This window comes from Notolepis coatsorum (genome assembly GCF_963971535.1).
Source record: "Notolepis coatsorum genome assembly, chromosome: 1".
Classification (NCBI taxonomy): Eukaryota; Metazoa; Chordata; class Actinopteri; order Aulopiformes; family Paralepididae; genus Notolepis; species Notolepis coatsorum.
In genome coordinates, this window is record NC_140165.1 from 152,805,661 (window position 1) to 152,821,189 (window position 15,529).

Genomic DNA, 15,529 nt, shown 5'->3' on the forward strand with positions numbered 1-15,529 from the left:
AAAAGTACCATCTTTAAATAGACCAGAGATTTAAGCTCTGGTCATATGATCGTCATGATACATGTGCAATACCATTATAACCCAACCCACTAGTATCAAGTTCTTCAATTCTTCAATACAAACATGTAAACCAAATAAACCAACACATGTTCATACATACATATAATACAAAGTATAGAAAAACACCCTAAAAGCTCAATATAATTCCATCAGGCCAGTAACCGTCATGTCTTCAATATGGATAGATCTACATAAAGCACCTCTATATCTATATTCTTTTTTTAAAGATTTATTTTTTAGCGTTTATCGCTTTTCCTGGTCAGACATGACCGACAGATACAGTGAGGGTGAAACGGGAGAGAGAGCAGGGGAAGACATTCGGCAAATAACGGCAGGTCCGGGAATCGAACTCGGGTCGGCCGATCCGCGACGCAGCGCTGTACATGGTGTGCTACTGGAGCGCCCCTATTCTCTATATTCTAACAGGATGTCCCTAACATTTAGAAACGGTAGTCTGCAATAAACCCAACCCTCAGATATTCACAAAAGGGGGAACACAATATAAGTCATACTGAACAGTAAGTTAAGTCCTCTTAACTTAACTTAATAATCCTCTCATGCTTAGTAAAAGCACATAGTCCAAGTCATAGTAACCTGTCATCATCATTATCCCTCATCACAGGAATGGTCTGATACTGAAGTCCTCGTTCAGACCTCTTGGTGTGAGAGTCCTAGGAGTTTATATCCAGAACAGTTCTCTCCTCAAGAGTAGAGCTTCAATGTCACCTCCACTACGAGGGCATTTCATGGCTTCAATGCCAATATATCTGAGAGTGGATACGCTTTGTTGGGCTCAGTGTCCGGTAGATTTCAATCTACCGGTCAAATGAGAGAAATTCCGGTCAGAGTTTATTGAGCTTAAAAACAATTGATAGGCAAAAGAATGACAACAAAACAAAAGAATGACATCATCAAGGCATGTAGATTTATAATATTTTTACTTAAAACTAGGCTACTTTTGCGTATAGTCATTATATTCCAAATAAAATAAGTCCTGAGACTCCGTGCTGCTGCCGACTTTAAATCAAATAGGTGTCTGTGGGCAGTCGCCCGACATTAATAAACAGCAGTCTGTTATAATCACATTTTTATGAGCTAACGAATTCCGTTATATTGGACATTTGTATTAATTATATCAAGCGAAAAACTGAGAAATTTGGCAGAGAGAGACGGCAACATTATCGTGGGTTTGCGTGACGACTCTCTCTCTCCACCTCCCAATGACTTATTTGCGAGAGTATGTCGATGCAGAGCAGCAGATTCAGCTGTTTTCTGGCTCTTTTCTGGCTCTATCTGGGGACCGCTCAGCAGCGCCCCCCACCCAACAGCTGAATTGCCAATGGCTGAATTGGAGTACTGCACTGTGCCGCTGCTGCTCCGGCTCTGCAGCTGCACATGCACTCGCAACCCCAGCACTAAGCTCTCGCTGACAACGTCGTTGTCATTATTAGAAGCAACGATGAAACAAATGTAATGATTGTTTCGTTCATCGCATAGGCTATTTAATTTTAGCCTATTTTAATACAATTCAAATAATCAAATTGTGCTTAGAGGGAATTATTTTTACCGGACATTAAGACCGGAGAGATTAAATATGTCAGACTTCAACAGATTTTGCCGGTCAAATACCGGTAATTACCGGCTAACGGAAACGCTGGTTGGGCTCTTGTAAAATCGGACTGGACTCAATAAATCATGATTACGGATGGCACATCTGTGTTCAGTGATCCTGGTTTTAAGGGCTCTTGTTATTTTTCCAATACATGCAAGAGCACAGGAACACTTATAGGGACACATACCAACGTTACGGGAAATACGCTTACCGCCTTCTCCAAAGTCAAACAAGGAGATGGATACCAATTTCATCTCTGTGCGATCAGTGGAAAGTTATCCGGCTGCAAGCTAGCCTAGCTTAGCACAAATTAATGGAAGCGGATACGGACCACTAGCCTAGCTTAACCTCTTAAGCCTGAGCGGTCCGGTAATAGTACGAGAATGACATCACGCCATAAATCCATCTCTACAAAATGTATGAATTAATGTTGCGGTTTATTTTTTTTATGTAGCCAAGAGTAAAGACCCTAACCCTGTCAAAACAGCAGTCAACGTGTATATTTTCAGCACTACGTTTGTTTACCAATGATTTAAAGTGTTATATAGCTTACACGGAATTATATCCAGTACATTGCTTTTAACTCAGATTGATATACACCTCAGCATGACCCTGCACTAGAATCTTCTCCTGGTCATTTTGAGGAGCATCCTATTATGGGTCCTGCTGAACACTCCTTCTCCAACACGTCTGTTATTATGTTGTCTGCTTTTACTCTGTCTGATCTCCCTCTACCACCTATTACTTTTAATATAGAAGTCATGATTTCTGATAGGGTTCATGATCATTACCCAACACATTGGCATACTGTAAATCACTCCAACTTAATATCGGTCACTTTACAGTCTTCTATTTCTTTATCACGTGAGTCAGATTCCACACCACTTTCTCTTCATGGGATAAAGATGGCCCTATTTAACATTAGGTCACTTCTCTACAAGTCCTCATCGGTTAGTGACATCATTTGCGATGAGAAATTAGATATTATCTTTCTAATGGAGACATGGCTTGGCTCTGATGGAGCGGTAACTTTGGCCGCTGCCTGCCCCGCGGTCTATAGTTTTGTGCACTCAATACGTGAGGGCAAGAAAGGAGGTGGACTGGCAAATATTTTCTCAGACACTTTAAAAATGTAAACTTCTGATTCTTGGCAAATATTTATCATTTGAATACCAGGCCACCATACTTGAGAGTAAATCCCCTGTGCTAATAATTACTATTTATCGTCCTCCAAAGCTCAGTAAAACCTTATTTTTAACAGAAATAGCTGAACTTCTATCTATCTGTTCCACTAACTACGACAGAACCCTGATAACAGGCGACGGAAACCTTCATGTGGAGAATGTATCAGATACTGAAGCTGTGGGCTTCCTACAGTTGTTGTACTCTTTTGATTTTATTCAGCATGTTGTCGGCCCAACACATAAACACGGCCACACCCTGGACTTGGTGATCTCTAGAGGTATGAGAATCACTGTCGACAAAATTATTGAAAGGCCGGAGCTATCTGACCACCATCTGCTATGTTTTAGTATGACTGTCCCTGATCTTGAGAAAAACAGTACAGACTATACTATTACAAAACGTTTCTTTAGCCCGTCAGCAGCCAGTGAGTTCCCTAGTCATCTGGTAGGTGCGCCCGCCCTACCTGAATCTTCCTCAGTAAATTATATGGTTCAACATTTTAGTCTTAAAGTAAGGTCAGCTCTTGACAAAGTGGCTCCCTTGAAAACCAAGAGGAGACATAAAGCCAGAATAACACCCTGGATCACCGAACATATGCGTTCACTTAAGAGGGAATGTCGTAGAGTGGAGCGAGTTTGGAGAAAAACCAAGCTCACTGTCCACCTACAGTCTTTAAAGCAATCTACAGTTGCCTACAACAAAGCCATGCGTCTGGCAAGACAGACGTATTTCTCAGGCATTATTAATGAGAATAAGACAAATGCCAGAGTTTTATTTTCCACCATTGAACGTCTTTTAAATCCCCCCCAGTCCTACAAGCAGTCGCTCGCTGCCACTAAAGATAAGTGTAATGAGTTTGCATCCTTTTTTGATAATAAAATTCTTAACATTCGTGCTAGTATTGTGAGTGATGCTCTTAGCACAAACTCTCAAACTACAAATGCCGCTAGTAGTGCTATATGCAACAGGATAAATCGCTCCAGGGGAAGTCTAGCATCGTTCTGTGAAATTGATGAAAAGGAACTCCGCAAAATCATATCGCAAATGTCATCATCCTCCTGTTCGTTGGATGCCATTCCCACCCCCTTCCTCAAAGAGGTTTTAGACAGTGTGGTTGGAGATATCCTTAAAATTGTAAACAGCTCTCTCAAATCAGGCATCTTTCCAGACTCACTAAAAATGGCTGTAGTTAGGCCCTTACTAAAGAAACACAACCTTGATCCCTCTGTGTTGAGTAACTATAGACCTATCTCTAATCTCCCTTTTTTGGGCAAGGTCTTAAAAAAGAAAATGTTTTATCAACTGGATGCGTTTTTACAGAAAAATAGGGTCCATAACAAATTCCAATCTGGTTTCCGGAGGGGCCATAGCACTGAGACAGCACTTGTAAAGGTAATTAACGACCTTAGGGTGTCTGCGGACAATAAAGAGGTATCCGTTCTCCTACTCCTAGATTTAACGGCTGCGTTTGACACAATTGACCACACAATTCTAATGCACCGCCTCGAGTATTGGATAGGTCTGTCAGGCACGGCCTTGTCCTGGTTTCATTCCTACTTAACAGGTAGAAGCTACTCTGTCAATCTAGCGAATTATGATTCCGACAAACACACCATCTGTTCTGGTATCCCGCAGGGATCCATTCTTGGCCCTTTATTGTTCTCCCTGTATATACTGCCGCTGGGTGGACTTATTACCAATCATAGAAGTTCTCATAGTGGGGTCTAGTGAGCAGAGAGAACTGATAAAAAGTAGACTGGGTAACCTGAATGTAGAAAATAACACTGCAGTAAAGAACCTGTGGGTTATTATTGATTCTGAATTGAATTTTAATACACACATTAATCATGTCACGAAGATTGCCTTCTTTCATCTTAGAAATATTGCACGAATTAGAGCCTATGTGTCCCTGGATGATGCAAAAACGCTAATCCACGCTTTTGTTTTCTCTCGGCTTGATTATTGTAATGCACTTATTCTGGCCTTCCAAAGAAAACAACTGACAGATTACAACTTGTCCAAAATTCGGCAGCCAGAATTTTAACTAGAACTAAGATGAGGGAACATATTGTGCATGCATTAGGCTTAGGGAACAGCCTCACCGTTAGCCTAGCTTAGCGCCATTCACTGGAAGTAGGTGTGCCAGTGTAGCCTAGTTCCCAACAGTCACGAAATACACTCCAAATACAACTCAAACGTTCCTGTAAACATGTTGTGACCTGTGTATTTACCACGTGGAGAAAGAAATATGGACATTTTAGTTTTCTAAGTAGATATATACTCCGAACAATTTTTTTTACGAACCACTGCTGCCTCTGCGCTAGGGATGGGAATTGATAAGATTTTATCGGTACGATTCCATTATCGATTCTGCTTATTGATACGATTCTTTACCGATTCCCTTATCGATCCCCGATACATTTATAATTTAAATAAATAAATTGGAAATGCAACAGAACTAAGCTGGTTAGAATAAACAGGCGGCCAGGTAGCGCAGCGGACTAAGCGTCTGTCTACCACCGCAGAGACAGTGGGATCTAATCCAGCTGCGGTACATCCGGCTTGGTCGACCGTCCATACTGACACAATTGGCAGTGTCAGCGGGTGGGAAAGCCGGTCGGGTGGGTCCTGGTCGTAAACAGCGACTCCTACAGTTCGGTCGGGGCGCCTGCACAGCGAGGGAAGGATCTGGGAGAGGTAGTGTGACCCTTCCACACGTTACACTCCCCCAGTGAGAGTCCGTGCTGCCAGGTGAAAAGAAGCGGTGGGATGGCTGCACCAGTGATGCCACAGATTACTTGTAAAAGTAATCCGATTACTGATTACTGATTACTCCTTTAAAAAGTAATCCAAGTTACTTTACTGATTACTTGATTATCAGAGTAACTTAGTTACTTTGAAAGTAACTAGGTTACGAAGTCGTCGTTCCCCCAACAGTTTTTTTTAAACGCTTTATTGAAAGTGCATAAATTGTTTTTAACTTGTTTCTCTGCACATAACGTAAATTGTTAAACTAGTGCTTCAGCTTCTGTACCATCAAGTATGGTAAAGCAACAGTCTATGATGCTCACAGCATTAGAGCAGCCAGCCAGTGGTTTTACAAAACCAGTGTATCCATTCACATCTAACAAATGCAGGCTGAACTATTCAATTATATCAACTGTAACTATTAAATTGTTTTTATAAATGTCTCTCTATAAACATACAAGCAGTCTCTCTTTAACATGTAAATTAACTGTAAATCTGGCAAATAAGAGCTTTTCTCTCTCTCTCTCTCTCTCTCTCTCTCTCTCTCTCTCTCTCTCTCTCTCTCTCACCCCTCTCTCTCTCTCTCTCTCTCTCTCTCTCACCCCTCTCTCTCTCTCTCTCTCTCTCTCACCCCATGCCTCTTTCTCTCCAACCCCACCCAGACAGCCTACATCTCTAATATAATAATAATAATAATAATAATAATAATAATAATAATAATAATAATAATAATAATAATAATAATAATAATAATAATAATAATAATAATTATTATTATTATTATTATTATAATATAATCCCTTCTCTCCCTCTCTGTGTGTATGTGTGTGCGCGTGTGTGCGTGTGCTTGTGCTTGTGTGTGTGTGTGTGTGTGTGTGTGTGTGTGTGTGTGTGTGTGTGTGTGTCTCTCTCCCCTCTCTCTGTCACTCGTGTTCTCCCACCTGAAGAACTGTGGGAGAGCATTAGAGCAGCCAGCCAGTGGTTTTACAAAACCAGTGTATCCATTCACATCTAACAAATGCAGGCTGAACTATTCAATTATATCAACTGTAACTATTAAATTGTTTTTATAAATGTCTCTCTAGTCTTCTTGCGGTTTCACTTCGTTTAGACAAGCGTTTTGGGGTGGAATTCTCAGACGAATGCAACGGAGTCCTGCTGTCAGACGATTGGCGCATATGTCACATGACGTGCTGTGAAGACCCGCCCTACTCTGCCTCTGATTCGCAGACTGTGGATGGGGAATGTGATTGGGCCAAAGCAGAGTCACTCACAGACAGAGAGTCCAGTCACGCCGCGAGGACACATTCTTGTGTAACCCTTTCACTGCCACACCACGTCACTCCCAAATAAGAAAAACAGCTCAAAAATGTATTTTTGACTGTCGAAAACGAAATAAAATACTGCATTCCGCATGCATTATGAATTTATGATGAGATAGTAACGAAATAGTAATGCACAGCCACTTGGACAAGTAACTGCAATCAGATTACTGGCTTTTAAAGATTAACGCGTTAGATTACTATTTTCGGGGGAAAGTAATCAGATTACAATAACGCGTTACTTAGTAACGCGTTACCGGCATCACTGGGCTGCACATGTCGGAGGAAGCATGTGATAGTTTCCGCCCTCCCAGACCGACGGTAGGGGGTAGAGTGCGCAAAGACCAGGAAGGCGATTGGGAATTGGCATAACGACTAACATTGGGAGGGGAGAAAAACAGAAAAAGGAGGGGGGGAAAAGATAATACAAAAAAAACATTTCTGATTGTCATTTATTGTTGAGCCCCCATGTCAGAAAAATACAAAAACTGTAAAAAAAATTATTAACTATACACTTAAATAAAATAATGTATTTGAGATTCTCTTAAACTAATTTATTTATTTTTTTAAATGTTTTATTCTTAAACTAATTTAATCTATTGAATAACGACCTGTTGAATGTAACTACAGTTCAATATCTTAAACTAATTTAATCTATTGAACCGTAGTTGCATTCAACAGGTCATTATTCCTCTGACTGCTCTGTCAATGGACTTTCAGAAGACCAGCACGCACGGCTAATGTTAGGTTACCCCGAATTAAATGAATGACTAGGTTCTAAAGCATTGAAGTAGTTCACTGCACATAGAAACAGTCAAACAGCGGGAGCATTTCGGGAGCGTATGACCAAAAACCAGGCAATTTCGGGCCCTTAAAGGGCACATGCATTATAAATGGCTTTTTTCTGTGTTTAGCATGGTTTTATAGTAATACAGGTTAGTATCAATGGGTCTGTGTCTCTAATTACCATATTGACTCATCAGTCTAGTCTCGAGTTCACGAGATCCTCCCTCCCTCACTCAACTAAACTGTTCTGATTTGACGGTTTCTGTGACGTTAATATAGCACTGATTTGCATAACTAACTCTATGGTCGACAGCAAACAGAGCAGGCAGATAGTGTAACCCGACACTTCCTCAGAGCGAGGCAGACAACGAGCGAGTGAGAGAGAGAGAGAGAGAGAGGGAGTGAGGGAGGGAGGGAGGGAGGGAGGGAGGGAGGGGGAGGGAGGGAGAGAGAGAGAGTGGAGCTTCTGTCGGGGAAACAAACCGTGTGCGAGGAAGCAGCAGTAGCACATACTCATTTACACTCAACCTGGGCTGGACCTTGCGCGGGGAAGCAGCAGTAGCACATACTCATTTACACAATGCGGCACGGTGGTGTAGTGGTTAACACTGTCGCCTCACAGCAAGAAGGTCCAGGGTTCGATTCCCGCTTGGGGACCAGGTTTCCATGATGCCAGGTACCCAGGTGGGTGATCTCCCAGGCCTTTCTGTGTGGAGTTTGCATGAGTTCTCCCCGTGCTCGCAAGGGTTTCCCCCCGATAAGATAAACCCAATGGAAAAACATGCACAACAACAGCTCGCTAACGCTGTGGTGTCCTTGACGAAGACGGGCAGGAGCACTTGGATTGGTCCCCGGGGCGCGGCTCACGTTGACGCCCTATCTGCTCCCAGCTGGCCATGGGGGGAAGGACGACGGGATGGGTCAAGTGCAGAGACTCAATCGCATCGGCGACTGAGAAAAATACAATGCATGTGTGTGTGTGTGTATCCCGGTGTGTGTGTGCCGCTCCAATTGCATGTCCAGTTCGTTGCATGCCGAATAAAGCCCCCCTAAAGAGGTCCTGCATTATTTATTATTTGACCTCGCGTTGAAGCAGCAGTAGCACATACTCATTTACACACAACCTGGACCTCGCGGGGAAGCAGCAGTAGCACAGTGGTGGTAGCACGACACAGTGGTGGTGGGCCTGATCTCTGCCAACGACGAGAGGGCCTACCTGGAAGAGGTCAAGGTCCTGGCGGGATGGTGCCAGGAAAACAGCCTCTCCCTGAACGTCAGCAAAACAAAGGAGATGATTGTGGACTTCAGGAGGTCGGGGGTCAAGGACTACAGCCCCCTCAGCATCGACGGGGCACCGGTTGAGAGAGTCAACAGCTTTAAGTACCTCGGAGCCTACATATCCGAGGACTTGACATGGACCACACACATTGACAGTGTTGTGAAGAAGGCACGACAACGCCTCTACTTCCTCAGGCGCCTAAGGAAGTTCCAAGTCAGTCAGAAGATCCTTAAGAACTTCTACTCATGTACAATAGAGAGCATCTTGACCGGCAACATCACCTCCTGGTTTGGGAATAGCACTGCACAAGACCGAAGCAGACTACAAAGAGTGACACGTTCAGCCGAACGCACAATTGGAGGGGGGCTCCCCACCCTCCAGAACATTTACAACAAGCGTTGCAAGGGCAAGGCTAAGAGAATCATTAAAGACTCCAGTCACCCGAACAACTGCCTCTTTGAACTGCTGCGGTCAGGCAAGCGATACCGGAGTCTCAAGGCGAGCACAGAAAGACTCAGAAGAAGCTTCTATCCCCAGGCCATCAGGCTGCTAAACGAACAATGAACACTACACAACAACAACCACCAAACGCACATAGCACACACATCCACACGCACACACTCACTTTAAACAAACACACTGTAGCACCCACTCCACACACTTTATAGCACACACCCACTTTAAACAAACACACTGTAGCACCCACTCCCCACACTTTATATTTATTGATGAAGGATTGCACTACAACCCGTACACCTTACTGTAAATTGTACCTAAATTGTACCTCATCCCATTTCTGCTTTGCACTATATAGTACTGTACATTAGTACACTGCATAGTATTGTATATTATATGGTAACTCAGAACATTGTACATATGTCTATACCGAACACTGTGACCTCATTTTCTTCTTCTAAATTACATGCTATACTATGTTATTTGATACTATCTTGTCTAGCACAGTCTCTGGAGCGTAACAGTAAGAAGCATTTTGTATGAAAGTATTCTGTATGACAACTATTAAAGAAACTTGAAACTTGAAGCACATACTCATTTACACACAACCTGGACCTTGCGTTGAAGCAGCAGTAGTACATACTAATTTACACACAACCTGGACTGGACCTCACGTGGGGAAGCAGCAGTAGCACATACTCATTTACACACAACCTGGGCTGGACCTCGCGGGGAAGCAGCAGTAGCACATACTCATTTACACAGTGCTTATGGGCGGAGCCAGGCCAACACAGCCTGAAATCCAAAGTGAGAAAAATGTGGCTTTTGAGTACTTGATTAGAAATATAAAACAATAATTTTTTTGGAATAAAAGCTTACATATGTCTTCAATAGACTCGCAGGAATTGTGTAAAGTTGCCCAAATAGTGCTAGGAATAGCAATGCATGTCCCCTTTAAGGAATCAAATAGTCTGCTCTATGGCTAGGGATGTGTACCGAATTCGGTACTTTTGAGGTACCGAACCGAAACACGTCGGTACTACCGAGTATCGAATCAAGTGAGAAACCGAAAAAAAAATTAAAAAAAGAATTCCAGGAATCGGACAATTAGGAACCAGTTTTCGATTCCCATCCCTACTCTGCACAGTGATTTAATCATGTCAAAAGCCCCATTGAATTTTGAAAAGGCAGCAGTGGTTCGGCAAAAAATTGTTTGGAGTATATATCTGCTTAGAAAACGAAAATGTCAAATAAAAAAGAAAAAAAAAAATTCCACGTGGTAAATACACCGGTCACAACATGTTTACAGGAACGTTTTGGAGTTGTATTTGGGGTGTATTTTGTGACTTTTGGGAACTAGGCTACACTAGCACACCTACTTCCAGTGAAGCAGACACTAAGCTTTATGCATTCACAGAGAAGAAAAGGGTATGCATCTGCTTGTCTAACTCCAGGGTAGATGGCAAATAAGCTAATTTCCCCAAAAGTTGGCGTGTTCCTTTAACTCATTGGGAGCCAAAAACGAGTATACTCGTGTTTCGCCGCCAACGCTTGAGCGCCAAAAACAAGTTTTCTCGTTTTTAGATCCTTTGGTCTTTTTCCTTTGATCCCCATTCTAAACACTCGCTCGGAGCTTCCTGTGTCTCCCTGGCATCGCTGCCTACGTTCAAATTGCAATGACAATCGAAACCCGCCAGGTGGCAGTATTGCCTACCTTTTGAACTGGGGATATCAGTTGTCTTCCAGTACTGAGTTACCTCCGGCTGCTTCCCCCTCAAAGTGGATCAGGACATAGCAATCGGTCAGAGATTTGATGCCTCAAACCTATTGTTTCCCGTATGATAGCCATGCCCAATATACACGAGTAATTGCGATCGCGATTGGACGACTGGGATTTATTCATTTTGGAGTACCTTCTGACTGAGGTAAGGTCTATTTTAGGTAACCTGCTGGTAGTTTTTTAACCTAAAACATGCTTTTGTACCGATCAGTGTCGTATTTAACATGCCCTTGATGATTTTATGAAGACTTGTATATATATGGTATACCTTTTGATTTGGAAATATTTGGAGTTTCAGGAGAGCAACCCGAACGATTTTGGCATAATGCATATAACACGTCATAGGAAAAAATACTGGATTATTTTGGAAAAGGGCGATGTTTAGCATGGAATAGCGCACAAACTAAAGTATGTAGAAATGAACTGGTTAGTCAGTGTTGGACTATAAACCATGCCTGTCAAATGAGCCATACTATTGTCTCCATAGCTATAATACAGAACACACGATGGGTCCGCAAACCACTAAAATGGTCAATAACACTGGCGCCATTGAGTAGAGATGGGAAAACAGCGTGGCAGTCAATGAGTTAAGTTAAGTTAACTGATTAAGTGTTTTGAACAATTTTATACCAAAAACATACAGAAAATAAAATTGCTAATGCAAAATAAAAGTGCGCCGTCTTGAAAGTTGGTCAGACCAGGCAACTGTGACCAGAATGTCCTTTTTGAGGTGGACAACGTTGACAACGTAGCTGATTTTTAATATTGCCCTGCTATACTAGAAAAACGTACACAACCCTACTTATCACCCCCCCAATCCCCTGCTGTGTGTAGGAGACACGCTGGGCCTGGCGTCAGGACTGGTGCCTCTGCTCCTCCAGACGGTGGAGAAGGCTGCAGCCCAGAACTCCCAGTATGCTCTGTTGATGGAAGGTGTGGCGGCGTCCGCTCTCCTCAGTCGCCTGGCTCTGCTGGAGACCCAGACAGGTCAGAAGACACTCACATTTGACAATGATGCAACTGAATTTGTGTTTTTTTTTTATCTTGATTTATGAAGTCTGTTTGAGATCAAAGGAAAAGCACTGACTGGGAGATGGTGTTGATTACCTGGTGTCTTCTTGTCTTTGTTGCAGAGGCTAAGCTAGCTGGCTTTTGGAACCTGATCCTGGATGAGAAGAAACCACTGTTCACCACAGAGAAGTTCCTCTCCCAGGCCAGTGAGGAAGGTGGGGCTAAATTTAATATCATACCATTATTATGGTGTAAGCTCACATAATTGATCTGATTATATCTTGAGAAATGGAATGATGTTTGTGTCTGTTGTCTGCAGCGCTCTGCACCGTGCTGCAGCTGTGTGAGAGGCTGTTTCTGGAACACTCTCATAGACTCAACACCAGCAAATCACAGTGAGTGGTTTCTCTTTTTACCAGGCCAGAGAACCAAGATCCCAGGAAAAGGTTTCCCCTCCTTTTTTACCCCTACTTATCATTATGTGCCAAAAATTCACACATTATTTTCCCATTATTTCCCTCTAAAGAAATCCATAGTTTTCTCTTCCTGGAAAAAGTACCTAATCAGTGAGTTACGTCACTCTGCACTCCAATACACTTTGAACTGCACCCTCCAATGTGCTGGTACTTTAGGATGTAAATGAAACGTCAATCAAATCGACCTCCCGCCCCTCCCCAAAGGTCTGTCACTGAAATATGTCAAATCGCAGAAGCTTGCAATGCCCTAAATGCCGTTTCCAGGGATCTTTTAAGGTTATATAAAACGACACTGTTTTAATGCCTAATTTCTACTCGGACATCAAAGTGGTTGTGACGGTTGTGGCGAGCCTGCCGAGCTCACGCAAGCCTACCGGCGACACCTACATTCAGCCAAAGATTTGACTGCGCAATTATTATTTTTTTTTATCTGTAATTTTATGAAATATATGATGGTAAAGTAAAAGGTCCATAATTACTCCATGAAGTTTAACATGGTAAACAATAGGGATGCCCCGATCGATCGGCCAGCGATCGGTATCGGCCGATATTCAGTATAAAATTAATATGAGATCGGTGAATTCCGATAATGCTTTATTTTCGCTGATCGTGAAAACCGATCGAAAAACATGATCCAATTCTTAGCGGAGTTCTCACTCGCTGACTTCAGGCACACAGAGCTGCAGCGCACTGCCCCTCCCCCTCCTCCTCCTCCCCTGCCCCTCCCAGACCTGTGTCAACAGAGGCTCCGGCAATAGTCTGCTCTAGTCTAGTGCATGGACCTCTGTGAGCTAACGTTAGCTACCTAGCTAACGTTACTGTTTAAACAAAATGACCCAGTCAACTATTCACTTTTAGTTTAACACTATGATCGCCGGGGACGAGTTAAGACGTCATTCCTAGCCATGCTCATTCTGCCGAAGACGCCGTAACTCGTCTTTGATGTCAATATTTCAAAGATCTGTCATCGAAATCATATTTCCTTTCCGGAGCCCTGAGATGTACTGGTGAGCTCCACTCAACTGTCTAACGGTTCGAGAGCGCCATCTGGTGGCCGATCGGCAGATCCAAACAGGAAGTGCTCATCCATATGTGCTCCGGGCACTCGCGATCGGTAGCCGGACTCCATCTCAACACACTGGATGATCAATCGCTCGCCCTAACTCAATAAACAACGTTATTTGGACGTATATAGTATTATACAACCTGGAAATGGTTCATCAGGATCAACATCCCATAATCGAAAACAGTCTACTCCATGCTGATCGTCCAACGGCGTGAGGAACATACGGTAAGATTCAGCGTTATTTTCTAACGTATTCCATATAAACTGCTATGATGAACATATGACCCACTCTGGATGAATCATCTAACGCTGCCCACGGAATTATAAACGATCCCCCGCCCATCCGGTCATCATCAGATCATACGTAGATCATTCTAGAAGTACGTCCAGTAGAAATTTTTCATCTCGCGCCGATTGCTATCAAACTGTATTTCATCATCAATATAATGCATTTGGAGCTATAAATCACGTTCTGAAGAAAGCTGCAGAAAACGATAAAAACATACTTATACTTTAGACCATATTTTAGTATGAATATGTGAATGAAAAAGTTTAACGTTGCTACACCCTGAACAATACATATAGGACATTGAATGGGCCATAATAATGGCAATGTAGCAATAGAATTTAAAAAGTTATAGCCCTGCAAAGAAGGGGAACTTCTCTATAGACAAATAGAGCTGGCCAGGGATGGTAAATTATGAATTTAACCCATGGCGATTAAAGTGTTAATACATGAGGCATTGTCTAACGGTATCTAGCTGGCTAGCTACTCATAGCTCCTGATATCAACAAATGCTCCAGCAATAGTCTAGTAGTGCACGATACCTCCGTTAGCTAGGTAGCTCATGTTAGCTCACGTTAGCTCCTGTTAGCTCCTGTTAGCTCCTGTTAGCTCACTGTTTATATGAAATGTCCCAGTAAACTAAATAGTTCACTGAGGCGTTGTCTTAACGTTATCTAGCCGGCTAGCAGTAGCTACAGATAGCTCCTGATATCAACAAATGCTCCAGAAATAGTCTAGTAGTGCATGATACCTCCGTTAGCTAGGTAGCTCACGTTAGCTCACTGTTTACACGAAATGACCCAGTAAACTAAATAGTTCACTGAGGCGTTGTCTTAACGTTATCTAGCCGGCTAGCAGTAGCTACACATAGCTCCTGATATCAATGTCTTATAACATTGATTCGATGCATATTCGAGCCCCTGGCTTGCATCGCAGTCACGGAAGGGGTTAGCTGAGGGCATGCTGAATGTGATTTGACCAAAGCAGAGTATACACACAGACAGTGGAGCTATTTGCAGATAGCGAGCATTTTGACTTGTTGCGTGGTGGCGATGTCTCGCAGATAATACAACTACAAGTATAATTATATAATATATATATTTTATAAAAAAAATATATATATTATATATATTTTTATCTTTTTTTTTTTATATAAAACCAAAAACGATCGGTATCTGTATCGGCCGTTATGGCACGATCGGTGATCGGTATCGGCCGTTATGGCACGATCGGTGATCGGTATCGGTGGCAAAAAACGTGATCGGGGCATCCCTAGTAAACATTTAAATTAGGTACCGTATATAAAGTTGTGCATATTTACCTACTGTAACCCAAAAGTACTAACAGAATTTAAAGTACCAAAAGCAATAGATCTGGTAATGGGTTCATTTAGTGGTGTTTTGTTGTGGCATTTTGTTTTAGCATGGGGTTTTAGTATTTGAGAAATGTATCCCACCAACAC

The 15,529-nt window shown here is 42.6% G+C and overlaps 1 protein-coding gene across 1 annotated transcript in view; it reads left to right on the forward strand.

Annotated features, from left to right (window-relative positions):
• Positions 1–15,529, forward strand: part of gcn1 (GCN1 activator of EIF2AK4) — a 111,432-nt gene that overhangs the window by 27,419 nt on the left and 68,484 nt on the right. Inside the window, exons 14-16 of the mRNA XM_084327530.1 lie at positions 12,063–12,215; positions 12,362–12,454; positions 12,559–12,634. Of these exons, the coding sequence (XP_084183656.1) occupies positions 12,063–12,215; positions 12,362–12,454; positions 12,559–12,634 (322 nt within the window). The remainder of the gene's footprint in view (positions 1–12,062; positions 12,216–12,361; positions 12,455–12,558; positions 12,635–15,529) is intronic.